The 24,618-nt window shown below is 46.7% G+C and overlaps 1 protein-coding gene across 2 annotated transcripts; it reads right to left on the minus strand.

Moving 5' to 3' along the window:
• On the minus strand, positions 1-24,618 carry C4H3orf33 (chromosome 4 C3orf33 homolog). Of its 2 annotated transcripts, XM_040431052.1 has the most exons (5): positions 24,490-24,618; positions 21,550-21,609; positions 6,964-7,117; positions 5,080-5,240; positions 1-882 (listed from the first exon to the last, which is right to left on the minus strand). In XM_040431052.1, the coding sequence occupies exons 1-5, from the start codon at positions 24,613-24,615 to the stop codon at positions 601-603; spliced, it is 783 nt and encodes a 260-aa protein (XP_040286986.1). In that variant the 5' UTR covers positions 24,616-24,618; the 3' UTR covers positions 1-600. The 2 variants fall into 2 exon arrangements, with proteins under 2 accessions (XP_040286986.1, XP_040286987.1); XM_040431053.1 differs by lacking the exon at positions 21,550-21,609 and having other exon boundaries at positions 24,490-24,593.

Here is a 24,618-nt window from a genome sequence, read left to right on the forward strand (position 1 = left end):
GGGAAGGCTACGCTCGTACGGAGCGTGGACTTCTCTTTAACTAGCTGATCGGCAGGGGTGCCGGGTGCCGGGTGTCGGACCCCCACCTATCTGATATTGATGACCTAACCTGAGGATAGGCCAACAATATAAAAATTCCGGAAGAACCCTTTAATGATCACAATCAGAGTGTTCTCACAAACAGAGAGAGGAAAGCTGATGGCCAAATGTTCTCCTGACAGCCATCTCCCCCATACACATACAAGCTTGGTTTGGCTCAGAATGTATGCATTATGAAGAGGACAGAAGAGAAAGCCACTGCCAGATGCCTCCGGCAATAGCTTATCTCCCTGGAGAACAAAAGGTTGGATGAAAAAAAATTCAGTTCACCGAATCCTTCTCTTCCCTAAGATCATCTGCTGGTGAATGCACTAATGTGTATGTTGGAAACACTCACAAGGGATTAGAAAACTTTTCCCTCCCTCGGAGGTACATATGAACATATAACGCTTCAGGTGTGCACCGCTTTTGTGTAGATGTCATACTGCTGCCATCCAGACAAAGCTGTTGACTGCAGACTAGGGCCATCACGCTTCATACAGAAACACACCGGCATACAATTCAGGACCGGAATTTCTTCCAGTACTTTGTCATCAAACTGAAGAATTGCTTCACATGCTGAATAATACTATTACTGAGAACTGCATTAGTCAGTATGTTCATCTGGCTCTCTTGTTTCCAGAGCCCTTTCCGTGCCTTCTGTGCCTTGATTTCTGCTTGAAGTAGTCTTTTGTAAAATGCCAAGTGATGTCCTGGTCCCTGATGTACACCCCGAATATGAGCTGTTCTTCCAAGTCCTTCTTTTAATAGCACCACATTCAGACAGTCATTGATGAAACCTCCCTGTGAAGCGGCCAAACAAACATAACATTAATATCTGAAATAAAGCTTCATAAATGCACATTCCTCCACTGGTACCTTTACAGGTTTTCAGATCCAACCCCAATGGTTATTTTTTTTGGAGTGACAGGGAACAGATCAAAAACATAATATTAATATTGGCCTCTGCCAATTCCATGCTGCTAATATTGCTACTGTACACAGCACGCAGAAAACAAGAAACCCATGATTATCTTTGCAGTTTTGGCTACATTCAATGTTCTGCCCACATCTGCAATGGAGGCTCCAATAGAAGTCTCCACTGCAGATTCAGTCATATTGGGAAGAAAATCAATGCAGTAGGCACAGCTATTTTTTCCAGTAAAATGATGGACACCCTACCGGAAACCTGATGGATCCCATTATGAGACCTGTTTCACATATGCGTTTTGCAGTTCCGGACGGTGCCGACGGAATTCCATCCGGCCCCATTCACTATAATGGGGACTGGCAGGGATTTGGCCTCACCCGGCAAACATGGCAAGAATCAGCGGGAAGAAAACCGCTGGTTGATTCTCTGCATGTTTGCTGGGCTGCGACGGGATCTCCGCCGGTCCACATTATAGTGAATGCCAGTGCCAGATCCAGACATCAACAGCCTGCTGAAGATTCCCAAGTCAAAGGGTCCATCAACAGCCTGCTGGAGATGCCCAAGTCAAAGGGTCCATCAACAGCCTGCTGGAGATGCCCAAGTCAAAGGGTCCATCAACAGCCTGCTGGAGATGCCCAAGTCAAAGGGTCCATCAACAGCCTGCTGGAGATGCCCAAGTCAAAGGGTCCATTAACAGCCTGCTGGAGATGACCAAGTCAAAGGGTCCATCAAGTGCCGTAAGTGTTCGTCATGTGATGAATCCATTCCAGCTTGAATTTGGTTTTTCTGCTCCAATGACAGAACATAAAAAAATAATTCAGAACGCAGTTGTAACTCAGTCTCAGAATTTTTTTTCTGTAAGAGACATCATTTATCTATTGTCCACTGTTGAGGTATGGCAGATATGCTGTTGATTTTTTTTTCTTTTACGCTGTAGGCATAAAATATGCAGTGTTTACCTTTGCAGCAAAGTGGATGAGATTTTAGGAAACCTCAAGCACATGCTGCTGAAAAATACTTGACATGCGGAGTGGAATTTAAATCCACAGCATGTCACTTTATACTATGAATATTACCCTTTGCAAAGGGTGATATCCTCGTCATAAAATCCACAACAAATCTGCCTAGATTCATCCATAAGATCGGTAGGAACATATCCTTTATCTACCCCCAAAAAGTGCTATATCATTGGTTATAGACTATTTAGGCTATGTTCACACTGACTCTTTTCCGCACAGATTTTGGCAGGCTAAAAATGCCTGCAGTTCACCTTTACTGATGTCAATGGCACAGAGGGAAAAAAGTGTCATCTCCATTCTTTATGTGGATTCCCATGTCCCATCAAAATCAATGTGAGGTCTAAACACACTCTAAAAACGGTAGTGGAATAAAAACCGTGCAGAAGATGCAGAATCTGTTTTTCTTTTAGCACAGAGAAAGCTCTGGGTGAGCTCACTCTGCAGTATTTTGTCCCAGTATTGCTCGGATCTTTATTCCTAATACAACCAAACAGAAAGAACTAAAGTGAAAGAATCCGTTTTCTTTCTGTGATCGGCTTCTGGCTCATGCACGCGGCAGAGCCCTCCACATGGAGCCTCTGTGGATGTAGGCTGTGCGGTTCTGTACTGAGTTTGTATGCATGTAGATCTTCTCCCCTACAATGCCTCACTTCTGAAGTTTGATGGAACGTGTCACAATTTATATAATTTAATAGCATAACAAAAAAAAAAAAGGTTATTTTCAGGTTACATGGAAGTATTGAAATGAATGCATCCATCCCATGCTTCAGGTGAGTCACCAGGAAAGGAGAGTACTTACACTGGAAGAAAAACCGGAAAAACAGGTTTCTGAACGTTTATTGTTTATATTGATATGATAATCTTATGTCCTTCATGTGTAGAATACTCTGTCTGAGAACCAAATATAGACTGCTGGATATACTAAATACACTTTGTAAAAAGCTGTGTGTGTGACTAGAAAACCCTTTCACTAAAGGCCCCGTTACAAGGGCCAACAATAGGAGTAAGTATCCAGAAGGAGCATTTCAAGGAACACTTGTTCCTGATAATTACCCCGGGTAAGGGTCCACTCACACATCCATAAGTGTTTTGCGGATCCGCAAAACACGGACAACTGCAATGTGCGATCCACAATTTGCGGACCGCACATCACAGACACTTTATAGAAAATGCCTTTTCTGCTCCGCAATTGCGAACCAGAATAGGACATGTTCTATTTTTTTCAGGAACGAAATTGCGGATCCCGAAAAAACAGATGCGGATCCCGGAAATGCGGATTCGCATCCATTCCAGCCCCATTGAAAGTGAATGGGTCCGGAAATTGCGGACCCAAATTACGGACGTGTGAATGGACCCTTAAGGTGTAAAGGTGATGAATATGAAAAGGTTGTCCATCGGGTGAAAGCATCCTTGATGCAGACACCTGAATCATCGTTTCTGGGCAGTGATCTGCTGCTCTGAAACCAATGATTCTCTATGGGGACCAGTGATCGCTGTAGGGGACGATTACTGCATGTAAATGCAGCTTTCACCTCTTCTTACAAGCAGGCAACTCCTGATAATTGTTCGTTCCTAATACCGCCAGCTGTGTTGGCCCCTGTAAAGGGGTCTCTACAGCTAACATCTAGGCACGTGGGTTAAAAACGCCAATGAAGCTGGCCCAAAGGTGCCGATAAACCTTGATTAGTTCTTGGCGGAACCCTAATGGTGGGTTTACATGTCCTGAGGGACAGCCGATTATAGAGAAGGAAGCATTCCTTCCAAAAACCGGCTGCTCGTTCAGTGGGGGTGAAGCTCTGCATTTCTGCTGGCCAGAAACGATAATTTACTTGCCTGCACGATCGACTGTTTCACCCGATAAACACAGCAGGCTTAAATGACATTAATTTTGCAATTAATGTAATTCAGTTTTGCTGTGCGCCTTCCCTTTGCTAGGAGAAAATACACAAAAACGGCAAGTTTTTTTTTATGCTGCATCCAAAACGCATCACAGCCGCGACACGTGGCATCACTCTTATTTAGTGGAGAGATAGTTTCGAAAAAAAGACAACTGAGGGGAGATCTAATAACTATTGTGGGGTTTCGCTCTGGTAGATAGGGTAAGCGGACGCAGTACAGAGGCAAAATACAAGTTCTTAAAGGGCTTCTGTCACCCCACTAAACTCTTTATTATTTTTTTTTTGTATACTTCTAATCCCAATACTGCGATATATCTATACATTATGTTATTAATCATTTTCGTTCAGTAGATATGTCAAAAAACGTACTTTTATAATATGCTAATTACCTGTCTACCAGCAAGTAGGGCGTCTACTTGCTGGTAGCAGCCGCAAAAAAACGCCCCCTCCTCCTGTTGATTGACAGGGCCAGCCGCGATCTCCTCCTCTGACTGGCCCTGTCAGCATTTCAAAAAATTGCGCGCCTGTGTTGATTCAGCGCAGGCGCTCTGAGATAAGGAGGCTCGCCTCCTCAGCACTCCCTCAGTGCGCCTGCGCCGATGACGTCACCGAAAGAGAAGTGACGAGGGGACATCCTCTGCGTCTGGAAGAAAGAAGTCTTCTACACCTTTGCTGGATAACAGGTCGAACTGGACATATGTCTTTTTTCAGCCTTACAAACTGTGTTACCCACTCCCCCATAAACTTGTATGCTTAAGCAGACATGTCACTGGGGGATGGGAAATAATCTGCTGCCAGTGCCTTCTCTAGTGAGATCAAAGGATTTGGAGAAATCTAACATGTCTGATCTTTCTTCTCCTACATTTGCTCCTGGGCAAAGAGTCGCCACACATAAGAAGGCCAGTTTTGCTCACATCGGTGGGTTCAGGTAACTAAGCTATATTGTGTATGGGCACCTATATAGTTTTAGGGCTGTAAGGGGGATTACCAAATTTGAACTGCACTTGATAAAAAAATAAAATAAAATAAAAGACAGGGCTGACTGCCATCTGCTGGTCCTTTACAGTACTGCTTGCATTATTGAGTCCTACTCTAGAGTGCCCATGAATTTAGCCCTATATTTTGGCAATACTAGTAACATTGAGGCTCTTACCCTGTTGATGAAGACAAAGCAGTCTAGCATTGAGTCCTCTCTGTTCAGTAACTGAAACCACAGCATTTCTGAGGGCTGGAGATTGTTCTGTAACCATATCTTGCCATCCTGTGTCAATTCAACTCCAGCAAGTCTGACCAGCAGGCTGCCCTGCCCATGCCCTGTGGGCATAAAAAGAATTCAATAGACTCAGTGGGGTAACTTACACCGTTTCTGCAAATACAAAACACAAAATGTCATATTCCTTATATACATGAAATTGCATGAAATGTATTCTTCTTAATCTTTACAGAATAAGGACTCACGCACGTGACCGTGGCTTTGGTCCGCATCTGATCCGCATTTCTTGCGTGTCAAATGCGGACCCATTCACTTCAAAAGGGCTGCAAAAGATGCAGACAGCACACGGTATGCTGGATCTGTATGTCCGTTACGCAGCACCCGCAAACAAAATGTCCTATTCTGGTACGTGTTACGGACAAGGATAGGACAGTTCTACAGTGGGCAGGATATTCCGTTCTGCAAAATGCGGAACGCACATGGCTTTTATCCGTGTTTTGTGGACCGCATGAATGAAGCAGCTGTCTGCTGCTCCATTAATCTCTATGGGACTGCGGGAGATAAGCTAGCACTGTAGCCCTGTATGGGTTTGCTCCCTCTGAATGTAATCAAGAATGCTCTTATTCACTGACAGCAAACACATATCTTGAAAATGGTGAGGAACTGAAACACAAAGTATATCAGAATGTTTTATATAGTGGGTTGTCCAAAATTAGGAAACCACGGAAGCCTTCTTCAAAACAGTGCCACACCTGTCCAGATGTAGTGTTATTTTCTGGGAGGGGGGAGAAAAGCAGCCATACCTCTAATCATGTAGACATATTTACAAGGGAAAATACCCTTAAAAACTGTCTGGCACACTGCTGGTGCCACCGAGGTCAGTCACTGGATGCAGAGGACCACCTGACCCTATACGTGGCCAAGCAGGACGTAAACAAGCCTACTGGAAGATCACTGAATGCAGCCAGGGTGCTGGACCAGAGCGTCAGGGACAGGTGTGTATGAATCTTGTATGAGGTCCAACACCTTAGAATATCTAAGTAAAAACCAAATTGAATCCTGGAAAATTCTTTTAAGGCTGGGCCAACTTGGCGTGCAATCTCATAGCAACTTCAATGACAATGATTAGATTTGATGTCGCCGTGTAGCCCCAGCCGTATTGTGCTGCACAGAAATATTCACCCGACATAACAAAATGTGGCACAATCTTAGACTAATCAAAGGGGCTGGATGTAGGGGAAAGCCGGGAGGGAGTCGGGAGAGATAGCAGTCGGCCGAAGGATCGTACCCCCAACAGCTACTGAATGTGTATGGGCAGCTTATGCCCCTTCCACTGAATAACACTGCCAACGGCATAAAAACTAGTGCTTGTAAAGTGCTACGTACCTCCATCTGTGGCCATGTTCTGGGTGGGAACACTATACAGTCAGTGTAGAGACTGTACTGAAACAAGGGGGTCAAACTTCACATATCTGGACATTGGGGCAGATTACCTTATATCGTTTTACGGGTAAGTCACTTACAGTGCTACTTAAAGCCTGCCGGTATTTGGAAAATTTTTGATAAGGTGGCCAACCCCTTTAAGATAAACTTTTTGACTACATGAAGCAGAATGGTGTTTAGTGGCAGACATTCACCTTAATGATTATTAGTAAAGCCGTTAAAGGGGTTTTGAAGGATTTTGTTAGTGATGGCCCATCCTCAGCATTGGCAGGCGGTGGCTGCTGTCCTCCTCTCTTCCTTGTCCCTCGTTATCGGACCCTCCGTGGTCAGTGGCTATAAACGACACTGTATTCTGTAGTGTATCAGTAGGTGTATACTTACATTTCTTCTGTACAGATCTCAGAACAGGGAGACTAATAGGAATGTGATCGATTTCTATGGTTTCTTCATTCACACAAACTACTTTCCCGCGCAGTTTCACATTCTTCTTTATGAACTGTTCCGGGATGTCTTTAGCTTGTGTAAATTTTGTAAGCTGGTAGAAATTAGCAAACACAAAAATCATTAAATTGCATAGATGTGACATAAACATAAGGCATTCAAAAAGCAAAACCTGTTGAAGAATCTGTGCGAAATGAACACTCCAGTCCCAGTGACTATTTTGAAGGGTTGTACTAGTTTGGGCCTAGTTCACACTCCAACAAAAATGCACTGTGTGACCATGGCCTTCAAGGGCATCTGTCAGCAGATTTGTACCTATGAAACTGGTTGACCTGTTACATGTGCACTTGGCAGATGAAGACATCTGTGCCTGGTAATCAAAGTCAAAACTGACAAATCAGAACAGCAATTTATATAATATAGAATAACAAGTTTTTATTGAACATATACTTATTTAAAACATTTGTTGAAATCCATATATATTAGCAGCATTAGTCACACAGGAATGATATCCACAGATCTGTCACTTATAATACATATAAATAGTAATTAATCTCCCAGGCTATGGGTGACAATGAGCCCCAGCCCTAAGTCGATACATAAAGTGCATAGTGCCACAAAATACAAATTACATACAGGAGAAAAATGCAGTAAAATATACAGACCAAGACAGTCCTGGATCCAGACACGTGTTTCGCGGTCGCTTTCTCAAGGGATACTAGTGGTGTGTATTCACTGATCATATATAGTCTGTAGACTAGGTCAATTGGAAACACATGAAACCAAACATACGCCCAAATCGGAAACAGGAAGTGTGGTGCGTTCCAACTCGGAACGCACCAACTCACTTCTGGTTCCTTCAGTGTCCAGACACCATACAAAAACACCACGCACATCGATCATACATCTAGGTGGAGCAAGGTACAATGAGGCAAACGCAGGAGAAAAACGTCAATCGAGGCAGGATCAAGTATGACCATCCTGAAGGGTGGATGGACGCGGGGCACTCCACGGAAGGCCACACTCGCCGGACCGGATATCCGGCATGCGGTCCACCATGGAACGCATCGCATCCAATCCAACCCCACACATCCTCCTCTTCTTGGAAGCTTATGCCACCAGTCCCACGAGACTGGCAGCACGTGATCATTCCATGCGTTCCACTTTGGAACGCAAAAGACCTCTGCAGCTGTCTATTCATTGCCGTTCCCTTATATTCATGATTGGTACATAAAAATACATTATTGATGTATCGCAGAGTTACTATCCATCACATATATACATATGTCAGTGGGAGTTAATTAACACATATATCGCAGCCTATTATAGAAAATTATTATTAAATAGTGTATATACAATATAACTATTATAGAGTGAATGATTATATAATAACCAGTAATACTTAAAATCATTACATAAAATATATAATATATCGCAATGGCCAATAATAAATAAATAAAACACGTATATTGTGGGTGTAAACTTCATTAGAGTAAAAGTTGAAGAACCAAAGTGAAAAAATAATAATAATAATAATAAAACAGTGAAAAGAAGTGGAAAAAGAAAAAGGAGATAAAAAGTGAATGGTAACAAGTGATAAGTGCAGATCAAAAGCATATGCTTATAGGAGTATAATATCATAATTAGAAAATGAATATGTTCAATATTACCAACCCTTAGTGATAATGCACAGTGTATTTAATATTAGATCAAACAAAGCTGCTTCTTTTTATACATGTACAGTACAGACCAAAAGTTTGGACACACCTTCTCATTCAAAGAGTTTTCTTTTTTTCATGACTAATGAAGGCATCAAAACTATGAATTAACACATGTGGAATTATATACATAATAAACAAGTGTGAAACAACTGAAAATATGTCATATTCTAGGTTCTTCAAAGTAGCCACCTTTTGCTTTGATTACTGCTTTGCACACTCTTGGCATTCTCTTGATGAGCTTCAAGAGGTAGTCCCCTGAAATGGTCTTCCAACAGTCTTGAAGGAGTTCCCAGAGATGCTTAGCACTTGTTGGCCCTTATGCCTTCACTCTGCGGTCCAGCTCACCCCAAACCATCTCGATTGGGTTCAGGTCCGGTGACTGTGGAGGCCAGGTCATCTGGCGCAGCACCCCATCACTCTCCTTCATGGTCAAATAGCCCTTTCTTTTAAAGTTTTCCCAATTTTTCGGCTGACTGACTGACCTTCATTTCTTAAAGTAATGATGGCCACTTGTTTTTCTTTACTTAGCTGCTTTTTTCTTGCCATAATACAAATTCTAACAGTCTATTCAGTAGGACTATCAGCTGTGTATCCACCTGACTCTTCCTCAACGCAACTGATGGTCCCAACCCCATTTGCATATGTTAAAACATAATTATTCTCAGCAATGAGAGAACATGTTAACATGGGATCCACACAGATGTCTTCAGCTGCCAAGGGCAGTTTCATAGGTACAAATCTGCTGACAGATGCCCTTTAAAGTGTTTTTCCTTACGTACAGATGTAGCAGGGTTAGCACTCAAGCTCTAAACTCAAATTTCTTAACTCATCGCGTTATCTTGAGACAAAAGCCATTGAAGAGCAATTGAAGGTGTTTGCTTAACGCATTTAGTTTAGATAACACGTCTCATAAAGCATGAGTGTAACTCTACTACATGCGTAGGTCATAAATATCCGATCAATGGGGATCCAATTCTCTGAATGGGACCAAGCTGCAATACCTTGCCCGGCTGCTACTGAATAGAATACAGTGTATACAATGAAGAGACCACAGTGCACACACAAGGGCCACAGCTCTTTCGAACAGCTGATCAGTCAGGGTGCTGAGAGTAAGATTTTTACCTATCGAATATTGATGGCATACGCTACGCATACGCCAGGGATCAGCAACCTTTAGCTGTTGTGAAACTACAGGGTGGGCCATTTATATGGATACACCTTAATAAAATGGGAATGGTTGGTGATATTAACTTCCTGTTTGTGAGTTACAAGTTTCTGACCACTTACAAAATGTGTTCAATTTGCTGCCCATTGTGTTAGATTGTCATGCAACCCTTTTCTCCCACTCTTCACACACTGATAGCAACACCGCAGGAGAAATGCTAGCACAGGCTTCCAGTATCCATAGTTTCAGGTGCTGCACATCTTGTATCATCTGAAGGCAATTGTCTATGCTGTAAAGATACGAGATTTGCAGCACCTGAAACTATGGATACTGGAAGCCTGCATCCTATCCGCAAAAAGTCCGCATCCTATCCGCAAAAAAATTGAATGAACACGGAAACAAACATCATTCGTGTGCATGTAGCCTTACTCTGAGTTTTTTATGTCTGGAACTCCGCGCAGAAATACCACACGGAATCCACAACGTGTCCAGGTAGCCTGAATTTTGCAAAGTTTGACTTACCAAAAAGGAGATTTTTGTATAACTTACCAGTAAAATCTCTTTCTCGCTCTTCATTGGGGAACACAGGAACTGTGGTATAGCTATGTCCTCTAGGAGCCGTTGACACTAGTAAAAGCTGTTAGCTCCTCCCCTGGCAGCTATACCCCCTCCAGCCTGGAGAGAGAGCTTCAGTTTGTGTACAAGCAGTAGGAGAAGCAAGCCAACCAAAGAAAAAAACATGGAACACCAACCATGCCAAAAGACCCAACGGGTTTCTTACCAGAAACAGCCACAGCTGTGGTTGAATAACAATACTGGGTGGGTGCTGTGTCCTCCAATGAAGAGCGAGAAAGAGATTTTACTGGTAAGTTATACAAAAATCTCCTTTTCTTGCCCATATTCATTGGGGGACACAGGAACCATGGGACGTCCAAAAGCAGTCCACAGGGAGGGAAAAACCACATCCCCATGGAAACAAGCATCCCTGCAGGCATCTAGGATACTGCCGCCTGCAAGACCATGCGGCCCAAGGCAGCGTCCGCTGATGCATAAGTATGCACCTAGTAAAATTTTGTGAATGTATGTAAGGAGGACCAAGTAGCTGCCTTAAACAACTGTGCAGCCGAAGCGCGATTCCTCCGAGCCCAAGATGCGCCCACCGCTCTGGTGGAGTGAGCCGTGACACCTAAGGGCGGAACCCTGTCCCTCCGCAGTTGCAGCCCGAATCCAACGTGCGATTGCCACCTTGGAGGCCGCCAATCTCTTGCGAGGACCCTCCGGAATGACAAAAAGGGAGTCCGTACGACGGAAGGGAGCGGAGGTTGCTAAATAGATCTTCAGAGCTCTGACAATATCCAAATGATGCAACTCCCTTTCCTTAGGTTGTGAAGGAGAGGTACACAGAGAGGGAAAGACAATTTCCTCGTTGATATGGAAGTCGGTGACCACCTTTGGAAGAAAGGAAGGAACGCGCCGGAGAACCGCTTTATCCTTATGAAGAACCAGGAAGGGTTCTCTACAAGAAAGTGCTGCCAACTCAGACACCCGTCTGATGGAGGTGATAGCCACAAGGAAAACCACCTTCCAGGACAGGAGTCGGAGAGAAATCTCCCGCAGAGGCTCAAAGGGGGAAGCCTGGAGCGCTAAGAGGACTAAATTCAGATCCCAAGGCGGTAAATGAGGACAGTACGGAGGAACCATATGTGCCACTCACTGAAGAAAATCCTTACGGGCCAGAGGGCGCTGGAAAAAAATAGACAGCGCCGAGACCTGACCTTTCAAAGAACTAAAGGCCAAACCAAGGTCCAACCCTGATTGAAGAAAGGACAGGACTGTGGGAAGAGAAAAACAAAGAGGAGGAATGTTTCGGTTTTCACAGAATCCCAGGAAGGACCTCCAGGTCCTGTAATAGATCCTGGAGAAAGCAGGCTTCCTAGCCTGAATCATAGTGCGGATAACATCCACCGAAAAACCTCTTTGCTTTAGAATGGCGGTTTCAATGGCCACGCCGTCAAACGAAGAGACCTTAAATGCTGATGGAAGACCGGTCCCTGCGAAAGCAGGTCGTCTCTGAGGGGCAGTGACCAAGGAATGTCTTCCAGAAGGAGAACGAGGTCGGCGTACCACGCGCAACGGGGCCAATCTGGGGCAATGAGGATCGTCGGAATGCCCTCCATCCTGATTTTCCGGAGAACCCTGGGCAGGAGGGGGTAGGGGGAGAAACACATAAAAGAGGGAGAACCCCTGCCAAGAGGAGATCAGGGGCGTCCACGCCGCAAGCTTCCGGATCCCTTGCGCGGGAGAGGAAGGTGGGAAGCTTCCGATTGATCCTTGAGGCCATCAAGTCCACGTCGGGGCGACCCCAACGGAGACAGATCGCCTTGAATACTTCCGGATAGAGGGACCACTCGCCCAGATCTATCGTGGTCCTGCAGAGGAAGTCAGCAGTCCAGTTCTCCACACCAGGGAGGTAGATCGCTTAAATTGCCAGTACATAGGCCTCCGCCTACCGTAAGATCTCGGCAGATTCCTGCATCACAGCAAGGCTGCGTCTTCCCCCTTGGTGGTTGATGTACGCCACCTACGTGGCGTTGTCCGACTGGACTCTGACTGGGCGACCCTTCAGGGGGTGGGTCCAGTGCCGGAAGGACAGAAGAATCGCCTTGAGTTCCAGGACATTGATCGGGAGCTTGGACTCCGACCGAGACCATGTGCCTTGGACTGTCCTGGGAGGGAACACCTCTCCCCAACCCAGTAGACTGGCGTCGGTGGTAACAAACGTCCAGGAGATCGGAAGGAAGGACCTTCCCAGAACTGGAACAGACAGCCACCAACAAAGGGACGCCCGCACCTGAGGGGAGAGAAGGATGAGATGGTCCAGGCTCTCGGAAACATAGAATGTGTCGGCAGATAAGAACCATTTGGGGACGTGGAGGTATGCGTCCTGGATATCTACACTGCGTGCAGAATTATTAGGCAAATGAGTATTTTGACCACATCATCCTCTTTATGCATGTTGTCTTACTCCAAGCTGTATAGGCTCGAAAGCCTACTACCAATTAAGCATATTAGGTGATGTGCATCTCTGTAATGAGAAGGGGTGTGGTCTAATGACATCAACACCCTATATTCGGTGTGCATAATTATTAGGCAACTTCCTTTCCTTTGGCAAAATGGGTCAAAAGAAGGACTTGACAGGCTCAGAAAAGTCAAAAATAGTGAGATATCTTGCAGAGGGATGCAGCACTCTTAAAATTGCAAAGCTTCTGAAGCGTGATCATCGAACAATCAAGTGTTTCATTCAAAATAGTCAACAGGGTCGCAAGAAGCGTGTGGAAAAACCAAGGCGCAAAATAACTGCCCATGAACTGAGAAAAGTCAAGCGTGCAGCTGCCAAGATGCCACTTGCCACCAGTTTGGCCATATTTCAGAGCTGCAACATCACTGGAGTGCCCAAAAGCACAAGGTGTGCAATACTCGGAGACATGGCCAAGGTAAGAAAGGCTGAAAGACGACCACCACTGAACAAGACACACAAGCTGAAACGTCAAGACTGGGCCAAGAAATATCTCAAGACTGATTTTTCTAAGGTTTTATGGACTGATGAAATGAGAGTGAGTCTTGATGGGCCAGATGGATGGGCCCGTGGCTGGATTGGTAAAGGGCAGAGAGCTCCAGTCCGACTCAGACGCCAGCAAGGTGGAGGTGGAGTACTGGTTTGGGCTGGTATCATCAAAGATGAGCTTGTGGGGCCTTTTCGGGTTGAGGATGGAGTCAAGCTCAACTCCCAGTCCTACTGCCAGTTTCTGGAAGACACCTTCTTCAAGCAGTGGTACAGGAAGAAGTCTGCATCCTTCAAGAAAAACATGATTTTCATGCAGGACAATGCTCCATCACACGCGTCCAAGTACTCCACAGCGTGGCTGGCAAGAAAGGGTATAAAAGAAGAAAATCTAATGACATGGCCTCCTTGTTCACCTGATCTGAACCCCATTGAGAACCTGTGGTCCATCATCAAATGTGAGATTTACAAGGAGGGAAAACAGTACACCTCTCTGAACAGTGTCTGGGAGGCTGTGGTTGCTGCTGCACGCAATGTTGATGGTGAACAGATCAAAACACTGACAGAATCCATGGATGGCAGGCTTTTGAGTGTCCTTGCAAAGAAAGGTGGCTATATTGGTCACTGATTTGTTTTTGTTTTGTTTTTGAATGTCAGAAATGTATATTTGTGAATGTTGAGATGTTATATTGGTTTCACTGGTAAAAATAAATAATTGAAATGGGTATATATTTGTTTTTTGTTAAGTTGCCTAATAATTATGCACAGTAATAGTCACCTGCACACACAGATATCCCCCTAAAATAGCTAAAACTAAAAACAAACTAAAAACTACTTCCAAAAATATTCAGCTTTGATATTAATGAGTTTTTTGGGTTCATTGAGAACATGGTTGTTGTTCAATAATAAAATTAATCCTCAAAAATACAACTTGCCTAATAATTCTGCACTCCCTGTATGGCCGAAAGGAATTCCCCCTGCTCCAGAGAAGCAATTACGGAATGAAGGGATTCCATCCGAAACCGCTGGAGGCAGTGGAACTTGTTCAGCAGTTTGAGGTCCAGGATTGGGCACACTAAGCCCTCCTTTTTGGGGACCACAAAAAGGTTTGACTAGAACCCCTTGAACCTTTCTGCTGGGGAAACGGCAGAGATGACTCCCCGGTCCAGGAGGGACTGAATGGCCTGGGAGAAGGCGGCTGCTCGCTCGGGGTCCCGTGGAAGATGGGATTGAAAAAACCTGTCTCGGGGAAGAGACAGGAACTCAATCAGGCATCCCGAGGATACAATCTCGAGCGCCCAAGCATCGGACACGTGGGTCCGCCAGACGTCCTGGAAGAGGAGGGGGTGCACCTTCAGGCCGAGGACTGCTTAGCCACAGGGGGTCAAGCAGAATGAGGTCTGGGACACCAGGAGGGCTGTGCCTGAAAGGACTTTTTTTGCGTAGACCCTGGGAAGTAAACCCGCCTTCCCCAGCGGAGGAGCTCGCTACGGGGCGGGAACTAGCGAATCGACGAAAAGGCCTGCCATGTGAGGAACCTGACCTAACGTGAGAGGCCCGCTTGGCCCTAGGCTGTGGGAGATGGGTGCTCTTGCTCTCAGAAATAATTTTGTCCAGCCAAGAGCCAAAGAGACGGGTGTCAGCAAAGGGGAGACCGACTAAAGAACACTTGGAAGTCGCGTCCGCTGCCCACACCTTCAGCCAAAGCTCGCGGCGTAAGGTGACTGCAAGCGCCGAAGAGCGCGCGATAAGGGCGCCAGCGTCCAGGGACGTCTCGCAGAGGAACTTCCCTGCCTGGATGATCAGCTGCGGAGATCCTTAGCAGGGACCTCGGATAACAAGTCCTGGTCCAGCTGGCTGCCCCACTCAGAGATTGCCTTTGCTACCCACGCGGAGGCGAACACGGGCCTAAGGGCTGACCCCGTGGCTGCAAAAAGGGACTTTGTCAAGGATTCCATCCGACGATCTTCAGCGGACTGAAGGGAGGATTCATCGGCTATAGGAATAGCCGTATTTTTGGCTAGCCGTGCTACTGGTGGGTCCACTATAGGAGGGGATGTCCACGCTGGAAAAGGATATAGGATCTCCAGCTTCTTGGGGGCGGAAAAACGCATGTCTGGATGATCCCAAGCCTTGGAAACCACTGCTTAAAAATCACTATGGCGAGGAAACACCTTTGAGGCCTGTTTCGGATGGAAGAAGGACACCCCCTGTTGGTCAGTGGTGAGAGGATCATCCTGCACCCGGAAGGTGTCGCGGATAGCAGCAATGAGGCTGTCCACGGTGGAGGCCAACTTAGAAGGCTGCTCCGTATCCATATCCAAAACAGAGTTCTCAACCTCTCCTTCGGACAGCACGTCCCCAGGAGAAGAAAAACTTGAATGAGACCGTACACGGGGCAGAGAGGGAGATGCGTCAGAGGAAGAAACGTGGTCTACTCTGAAACGCTTTTGTGAATGCCGTACACTGACGGAATCACTGGAGGGAAGTGACCTAGGGGGGTCGCCTGAGCAAGAAGCTCTGGAGGGTGCATCTGAGGGAGGTGCAGCCTGTGCACGTGGTAGATTCTCAACCAAGCGACCCACTATAGATAGAGTGGATTGGGAGATTTTTGCAAGGTTTTCCATCGCCTGAGAGAGAGTTCTGGCCCAATCTGGTAACTTGGCGGCCGGAGGGGGAAGCGGCAGTACGGGCCCCCTGCCTGGGTTTCTGACAAGCAGAGCAGACAGAATCCGATTGCCCGCAAGGGAATTTTGCCTGACATACAGAGCAGGCATAGTGGACAGCTATTGGCAGCCGAGGCAGAGCCCCTGAGGGATCAGACATGATGGTGGGCAATCTGGGCCTGGAGAGAGTACAGCGACCCGAGGGGAGGAGCACAGTTCCTACCAGAGCCAGGAAAGACGCCGTCCAGAAGGAGGATGTCCCTTAGGCCTCATGCACACGGCCGTTGTTTGGGTCCGCATCCGAGCCGCCGTTTTGGCCTATTCTTGTCCGGTTTGTGGACAATAGGCATGTCTACAATGGCCGCCCCGTTCCGTTCCGCAAATTGCGGAAGGCACACGGGCGGCTTCTGTTTTTTGCGGATCCGCGGACTGCAAAAAATTGAACGGTCGTGTGCATGAGACCTTACAGTGAAGACTTCCTAAAGTTGTGGCGGGAAGAGTAGGCCCCGTCCCCTCAGAATCGCAGCGATGCGCGCGCACGTGCACAAGCATGTGCACGCCGCTAGTAACCCTCTCAGTGCCCAGTGTCCCTGCCAGAATTAACCCCCTTAGGCGGCGCCTGGAACAGGCTACTGCCCGATGCGAAATGAAAGAAGCCGCCGCTGCAGAGCCCCTGCTTCTCTGTGCTCCCGTTAGGCCACGCCCCCTTCCACCTGATGCGATCCATTTCCCCGAAGCGCAGAGTAACATCAATCACCCCTCCGGCGGGTGGTGCTAGGAGACCGGAGGGTGACTCTTTTACTGCCGCCCATTGTGAGGGGGGGAGGAAGAGAAAGGATAACATTAGGTTTTTCCTGTGGTCCGATGCAGACAAGATCGCTGCGGCGGGCACGCGGGCGGGCCCGTGGGGGAAGGGGGTTTAGGAACGACAGCCTGGAGCAGGCATCACTTACCTGTCCAGCTGTCTTCACCCTTCCTCTGGTCCAGCAGGGTCACCCCTTCAGCTACTATTTAAACAACAAACAAAGGATCCCTCAGGAGGTTGCGACGCTATATTTATTATACTGACCTTAGCGTAACTTTTGCAACCTCTCTGACTAGTAATCATAAAATTTTTATCTTTATTATCACTCTTTTAAAATACATTTACTACTTGGGAACTCGCTACTTAAAAATCCTCAGGGAGATCAGGGTTCGGGATCTGTCTAATGTTTGTTATATAGTGTATGTCCACATTAGACTTCTCAGGGCGGGATATGACCACCCCTCGAGTCTCCAAACTATGCAAGAGTCTCTATGTCTAACACTATCTAAATGCAATTTCCCACTATGGGGTCCCTGCCTCCCTGAGGATTTTTAAGCAGCGAGTTCCCAAGTAGTAAATGTATTTTAAAAGAGTGATAATAAAGATAAAAATTTTAAGATTACTAGTCAGAGAGGTTGCAAAAGTTACGCTAAGGTCCGAGTGACCATTTAATCCTTCAGTACCCTTCAGCTACTGGCACCTTAGTGGCAGGAAGCTGGAAGAGGGACTTGGATGGGTGACCCTTAGCTGGCGGGATGCAGGTCCCCTTGTCTTCTTGTGGGGGAGGAGGCAGCGTGGTGAACCAACGCTGGCGTGCTCCCCCGGGAGAACAGGGAGGCAAGGCGTCCACTGTTTCCCACCTGTAAAAGAAGAAGGAGAAAAATAAGAAACTAAAATAAAAAAAGCTTCAGGAACTTGCCTCCTATTGACATTAGAAATAACTGAAGCTCTCTCTCCAGGCTGGAGGGGGTATAGCTGCCAGGGGAGGAGCTAACAGCTTTTACTAGTGTCAACGCCTCCTAGAGGACATAGCTATACCACGGTTCCTGTGTCCCCCAATCAATATGGACGAGAAATAAATGATCCTAGCCCTGCATAAAGATCTGTATAATAAGCAATCACAAAAAGCTATCTAAAAGGGTCATCGTTTTCAACCTTTTCATCTGAGTAGGTTTCACTCCTGGGTTGAGCTTATAAATAATATAATAATAAACACTGACAAATACTGACCATGTGAAGGTGGCCTTACTGAGCAGACTGGGCCATGACAGCAGCTACAAACAATCTGCATTTCCATCTGCTATCCTCCAACATTATCCTCGCCCCGATAAAGTCAGTAGATACTGTTCATTCATATACAGCCAGGTCCATAAATATTGGGACATCGACACAATTCTAACATTTTTGGCTCTATACACCACCACAAAGATGTGCTTTAACTGCAGACTGTCAGCTTTAATTTGAGGGTATTTACATCCAAATCAGGTGAACGGTGTAGGAATTACAACAGTTTGCATATATGCCTCCCACTTGTTAAGGGGCCAAAAGTAATGGGACAATTGGCTTCTCACCTGTTCCATGGCCAGGTGTGTGTTAATCCCTCATTATCCCAATTACAATGAGCAGATAAAAGGTCAAGAGTTCATTTCAAGTGAGCTATTTGCATCTGGAATCTGTTGCTGTCAACTCTCAAGATGAGAGCCAAAGAGCTGTCACTATCAGTGAAGCAAGCCATCATTAGGCTGAAAAAAACAACAACAAACCCATCAGAGAGATAGCAAAAACATTAGACGTGGCCAAAACAACTGTTTGGAACATTCTTAAAAAGAAGGAACGCACCGGTGAGCTGAGCAACACCAAAAGACCCAGAAGACCACGGAAAACAACTGTGGTGGATGACCGAAGAATTCTTTCCCTGGTGAAGAAAACACCCTTCACAACAGTTGGCCAGATCAAGAACACTCTCCAGGAGGTAGGTGTACTGTATGTGTGTCAAAGTCAATAATCAAGAGAAGACTTTACCAGAGTGAATACAGAGGGTTCACCACAAGATGTAAACCATTGGTGAGCCTCAAAAACAGGAAGGCCAGATTAGAGTTTGCCAAACGACATCTAAAAAAGCCTGCACAGTTCTGGAACAACATCCTATGGACAGATGAGACCAAGATCAACTTGTACCAGAGTGATGGGAAGAGAAGAGTATGGAGAAGGAAAGGAACTGCTCATGATCCTAAGCATACCACCTCATCAGTGAAGCATGGTGGTGGTAGTGTAATGGTGTGGGCATGTATGGCTGCCAATGGAACTGGTTCTCTTGTATTTATTGATGATGTGACTGCTGACTAGAGTTGTTGCGATACCAAATTTTTGATTCGGTTTCGATACCATGAAAAAGTATTGCGATACTCGATACCATTCGATACCACGCGAAAAAAATAAACAAAAAAAGCCACGTGCATTCCTCATTTTTAAAAATGGCGAATCGCGCAGTTTTTATTTTATTTTTTCTGTTCCGGCATTCACCACCTAGATTTTTTTTTTATATTTTAATAGTTTGGACTTTTCTGACGTGGCGATGTAATATGTTTATTTATATATTTTATATGTGAAATTGGGAAAAGGGGGGTGATTTATACTTCATATTTTAGTGTTTTTTTTTTTTTCACTTTTTATTTAATAACTATTTCCCCCCTTAGGGGCTAGAACCTGGGATCTTTCATCCCTTTTCCTATTCACCCTGATAGATCTCTATCAGGGTGAATAGGACTCCACACTGTCCCTGCTGCTCTGTGCTTTGTGCACACAGCATCAGGGATGTTACCATGGCAACCAGGGCTTCCTGGCTGCCATGGTAACCGATCGGAGCCCCAGGCTTACACAGCTGGGGCTCCGATCAGAAGCTGCCACTGCACCACCAATGAGGGGGAGTGGAGAGGTCCCTGTGGCCACTGCCACCAATGATTTTAATACTGGAGGGTTGAGAGGGGCCGGCGCACTGTGCCACCAATGATTTTAATGGGATGGGGGGATTGAGGGGGGGGGGGGCACACTGCACCACCAATGATTTTACCCCTTTATACAGGAGGCGGGTACTAGCAGATCAGCGGCAGTTAACTGCCGCTGATCGCAGCTCCCTGTCAGGGGCAGGGTGCCGGCAATGCGATTCTGCTGCCGGCACCCGCCTCCTGTATGTGTTAAAGACTGACTACTGTATGAGTCCAGACTTTCACTATTAGGCCACACAGAGCGGCGCCCACCGATGTCTCAGCACTCACCATTTAGTCCTGGGCGCCGCTCCGTTCGCCCGCAGTGCCCCATTACTGTCTCCTCTCCTGCTCCACATGCTGCTGATTACTATCGGAGCGATGGGAGGAGACATCAGCTTCACTAGTGGGCGTTCCTTCTCCCTGGCTGTAGCGCTGTCCAATCGCAGCGCAGGGAAAAGGAACGCCCACTAGTGAAGCTGATGTCTCCTCCCATCGCTCCGATAGTAATCCTATCATTGGGGGCGCAGTGCGCCCGCCCCTCCTCCGCCCCTCTCTTCTCATTGCCGCCCCTCCTCCACCCCCTCTCTTCTCATTGCCGCCCCTCCTCCGCCCCTCTCTTCTCATTGCCGCCCCTCCTCCGCCCCTCTCTTCTCATTGGTGGCAGCGGCAGCAGCACAGGGGGAGGGAGGACAGCTTCCTTCTCCCCGTGCTGCTGAGAGAGAACATGAGCGCGCCGATAGCAGCGCACTCATGTTCAGAGATACTAGACTGCGCAGAAGCGCAGCCCAGTATCGAAAAAACGGAAATCCCGGTATCGTATCGATACCGGGACAAAAGTATCGATTGGGTATCGAAATTTCGATACCCGCAACAACCCTACTGCTGACAAAAGCAGCAGGATGAATTCTGAAGTGCTTCGGACATTATCTGCTCATATTAAGCCAAATGCTTCAGAACTCATTGGACGGCGCTTCACAGTGCAGATGGACAATGACCCAAAGCATACTGCAAAAGCAACCAAAGAGTTTTTTAAGGGAAAAAGTGGAATGTTATGCAATGACCAAGTCAATCACCTGACCTGAATGTGATTGAGCATGCATTTCACTTGCTGAAGACAAAACTGAAGGGAAAATGCCCCAAGAACAAGCAGGAACTGAAGACAGTTGCAGTAGAGGCCTGGCAGAGCATCACCAGGGATGAAACCCAGCGTCTGGTGATGTCTATGCGTTCCAGACTTCAGGCTGTAATTGGATTTGCAACAAAGTATTAAAAAGTGAAAGTTTGATTGATGATTATTATTATTATGTCCCATTACTTTTGGTTCCTTAACAAGTGGGAGGCACATATGCAAACTGTTGTAATTCCTACACCGTTCACCTGATTTGGATGTAAATGCCCTCAAATTAAACCCGACAGTCTGCAGTCAAAGCACGTCTTGTTCGTTTCATTTCAAATCCATTGTGGGGCTCATTTGCATAAAATAAAATTAAAATTAAAATCACAAAAACTGTGGCGACGCAGACTGTTAGCTTCAGCTGACATTAGCAAATGTCTAAAGTCAGCCAGTTTATTAACCATGTTACTGATGACATTAGCCATTTAAACATAGCACATCCTTACCAGTCGTATGCTCCTGGCGCACAAAACGATGCCAGCTATTGCCAACCCTGTGCTGATATTCTGCAAAAGTAAAATGACAGTCATAGGTAGGTTTATCGTAGCAGTAAGTGCACATTAGCCAGTGTATATACCTCTGCCCACAACCGGCCTATGAAGAATTTGTTTTATATATCCCAGATGCCAGGTGAGGATGGTTCACAGGCAGCGGCTCGGGCACCAGACTTCATGAGAACATTTTGGACCTCAGTAAACCAATTGCTGCAGGAAATCCATCCTAATATACAATGTGCGATCGAGGTTTATTACAGTGCTCTATGGAAGCCACAACTAGAGCGAAATAAGATGTACAAGGTGTGGGTGTATGTGATGGACTAGAAAGAAATTCATGGAGGGTTCTATCTCCACCCCTAACTGAGACGGCAGCTATGTCCATGACCATAAGCTCCTGGGTCCCAATATAACAGGGCCAAGTACCGTTTATATAATGGTGTCCTATGGGACTCTTCAGGTGCCGGGACCTGGGGGCAGCTGCCACTTCTAAGCCCCAGCTGTCCAGCAGTGTTCTGGGTATGCTGAGAGCTGTAGTATCAGAACAGCAATAGAACCAAAAATGACTGACTACTAAGGGCTTATTCACACAACCGCAAGCCCTTCCGTGTGCGGCTGTGTCGCAAAAGACAGGACACGTCCTATGCTTCACCACAATATGCGGACTTCAATGGGTCCGCACCGTGATGGGGCACGCACACAGCCTCTAACTGTGTTTTGCAGATCCGCAGTTTATACATTATCTCTGTGGAGGCTTCACTGTTGGTTTTGGCTCAAAATCACTGATGGAAATCAATGAGCAAATACTGACTGGGGGTCATTTACTAAGGCCTCCTGCACACGAAAGTGTGCGCCCCGTGGCCGTGCTGCTGCCCGCAGATTGCGGGCTGCAATTTACGAACACCGACCGTGGGGCAGCCGGAGCGGATCGCAGACCCATTCACTTTGATGGGTCCTCGATCTGCCCGTTCCGCAAAAAGATAGGACATGTTCTATCTTTTTGCGCAACGGAAGTACAAGACGAAACACCACGGAAGCGCTCTGTAGTGTTTCTGTAGGGTTCCGTTCCGCATCTCCGGATTTGCTGACCTATTGAAGTGAATGGGTCCGCATTCGTGATGCGGAATGCCTACGGAACGGTGCCCGTGTATTGCGGATCCGCAGCACGGCCGGTCTTAGGACTGTATTACACCTGCAGATGAGCAATACAATTGTTGGGAAGAAGCGTTCCTTCCTGGCAATCGCCTGCTCGTCAGTGAAGGAGACCATTGCTGTTACATGCAGGTGATGCCATCACTTGTCCCCACACCGAATCATTATTTGCCGGCCGCAGACCGTGCTCCGCATGTTGTGGCGAAACATAGGACGTGTCCTGTGTTTTGCAGCAGTCGCACAATCTGCAGCCGGCAAATGATTTTTTTTAGCCTGCATAAAAAAAATGTGATTGCCCGATAAACGAGCATTTACTCATTCATCGGTGGCACTTTTACACAAGTCGATCATCACTAACGAGCGTTTCTATGAACGGTCGTTAGCGATGATCTGACCGACTACATTGTCATAAATTAAGAAAATCTATGGCAGTCCGTGCACCTGACGTAAAAACAACTTCAGCCGCTGGCAGTAGTTTTTGGCCAACGTTTACACCCTTTTCTACTTGTAAGGCCTCATGCACACGACCGTTCAGTTTTTTTGCGCTTCCGCAAACCACGGATCTGCAAAAAACAGAAGCCCATTGTAGAAATGCCTATTCTTGTCCACAAGACGGACAAGAATAGGACACGGAACGGAGCAACGAATGCGGACAGCACACAGAGTGCTGTCCGCATCTTTTGTGGCCCCATTGAAGTAAATGGGTCTGCATCCGAGCCGCCGTTTGCAGACCCAAATAACGGCTGTGTGCATGAGGCCTAAATGTTTGTAAAGTTGCCCTCTTCGCCCAACTGTTTAACTAACACATTAAAAAACCAGCCTGTGACTAAATATTCTTCCACCAGAATTTTCGTGTGGATTCCTCGCCAAAATTGCAGCCATCTCCCACGGTTTTCAATAGGAGGCCGAGAGTGCCAAGACGGGGCGCGCCCAGACAGACGTGTGGGGTTAACCACAAGCAGGTCCGCAGCATTGACAGTAAGGCCCCTTGCAGACGAGCGCGTCCGGATGCGTTGCGAATGCGTTCAGTGAAAAATGCGCGATTTCGCAAGCAAAGTGATTCAGTTTTGCCTGCAATCACGTTCGTTTGTTCAGTTTTTATCGCGTGGGTGCAATTCGATTTAATGCGTCTTGCATGCGCGTGATAAAAAAAACTGAAGGTATACAAACATCTCTTAGCAACCATCCGTGAAAAACGCATCGCATCTGCACTTGCTTGCGGAGGCGGTTTTCACACAGCCCCATTCACTTCTATGGGGCCAGCGTTGCGTGAAAAATGCTGAATATAAAACATGCTGCGATTTTCACGCAATGCACAAGTGATGCGTGAAAACCAACGCTCATGTACACAGCGCCCCATTGAAATGAATGGGTCCGGATTCCGTGCGGGCGCAATGCGTTCGCATCACGCATTGCACCCACGCGGAATACTCGCTCGCGTGAAAGGGGCCTAAAAGCTCACGGCAGAAAACGCTGCGATTTCTACCCTGATATACGGCAGGATCCACCAGCTGACCCGACCCTGAGGACCTGTAGGAAGGGGCCATACATGCAGGACCCCCACTAATCCTTTCACCCATGGGGACCACTTGCACGTAGTTTTCATACCCTCCATACTTTATATTATATCCTCACAGATAAACCACGAGTTTTATGCCGAAAATGCAGACATCACATAATCACTGCCGCTCCCGTAAACCTGCACAAGCAATGAGGAGCCTAAGCAGACACGCTGCCTACCCGGACTAGATACAAGTGGGAATCAAGCAGCCCGGAAGCCTTAGCGATGACGTTGTCTGCAGACTGTCCGTCACCAGGCGCCATGTTGACACAGCATGAACCAACCAAAAGAATATCCTGCTTCATCCT

Source organism: Bufo bufo, chromosome 4 (assembly GCF_905171765.1).
Source record: "Bufo bufo chromosome 4, aBufBuf1.1, whole genome shotgun sequence".
NCBI lineage: Eukaryota > Metazoa > Chordata > Amphibia > Anura > Bufonidae > Bufo > Bufo bufo.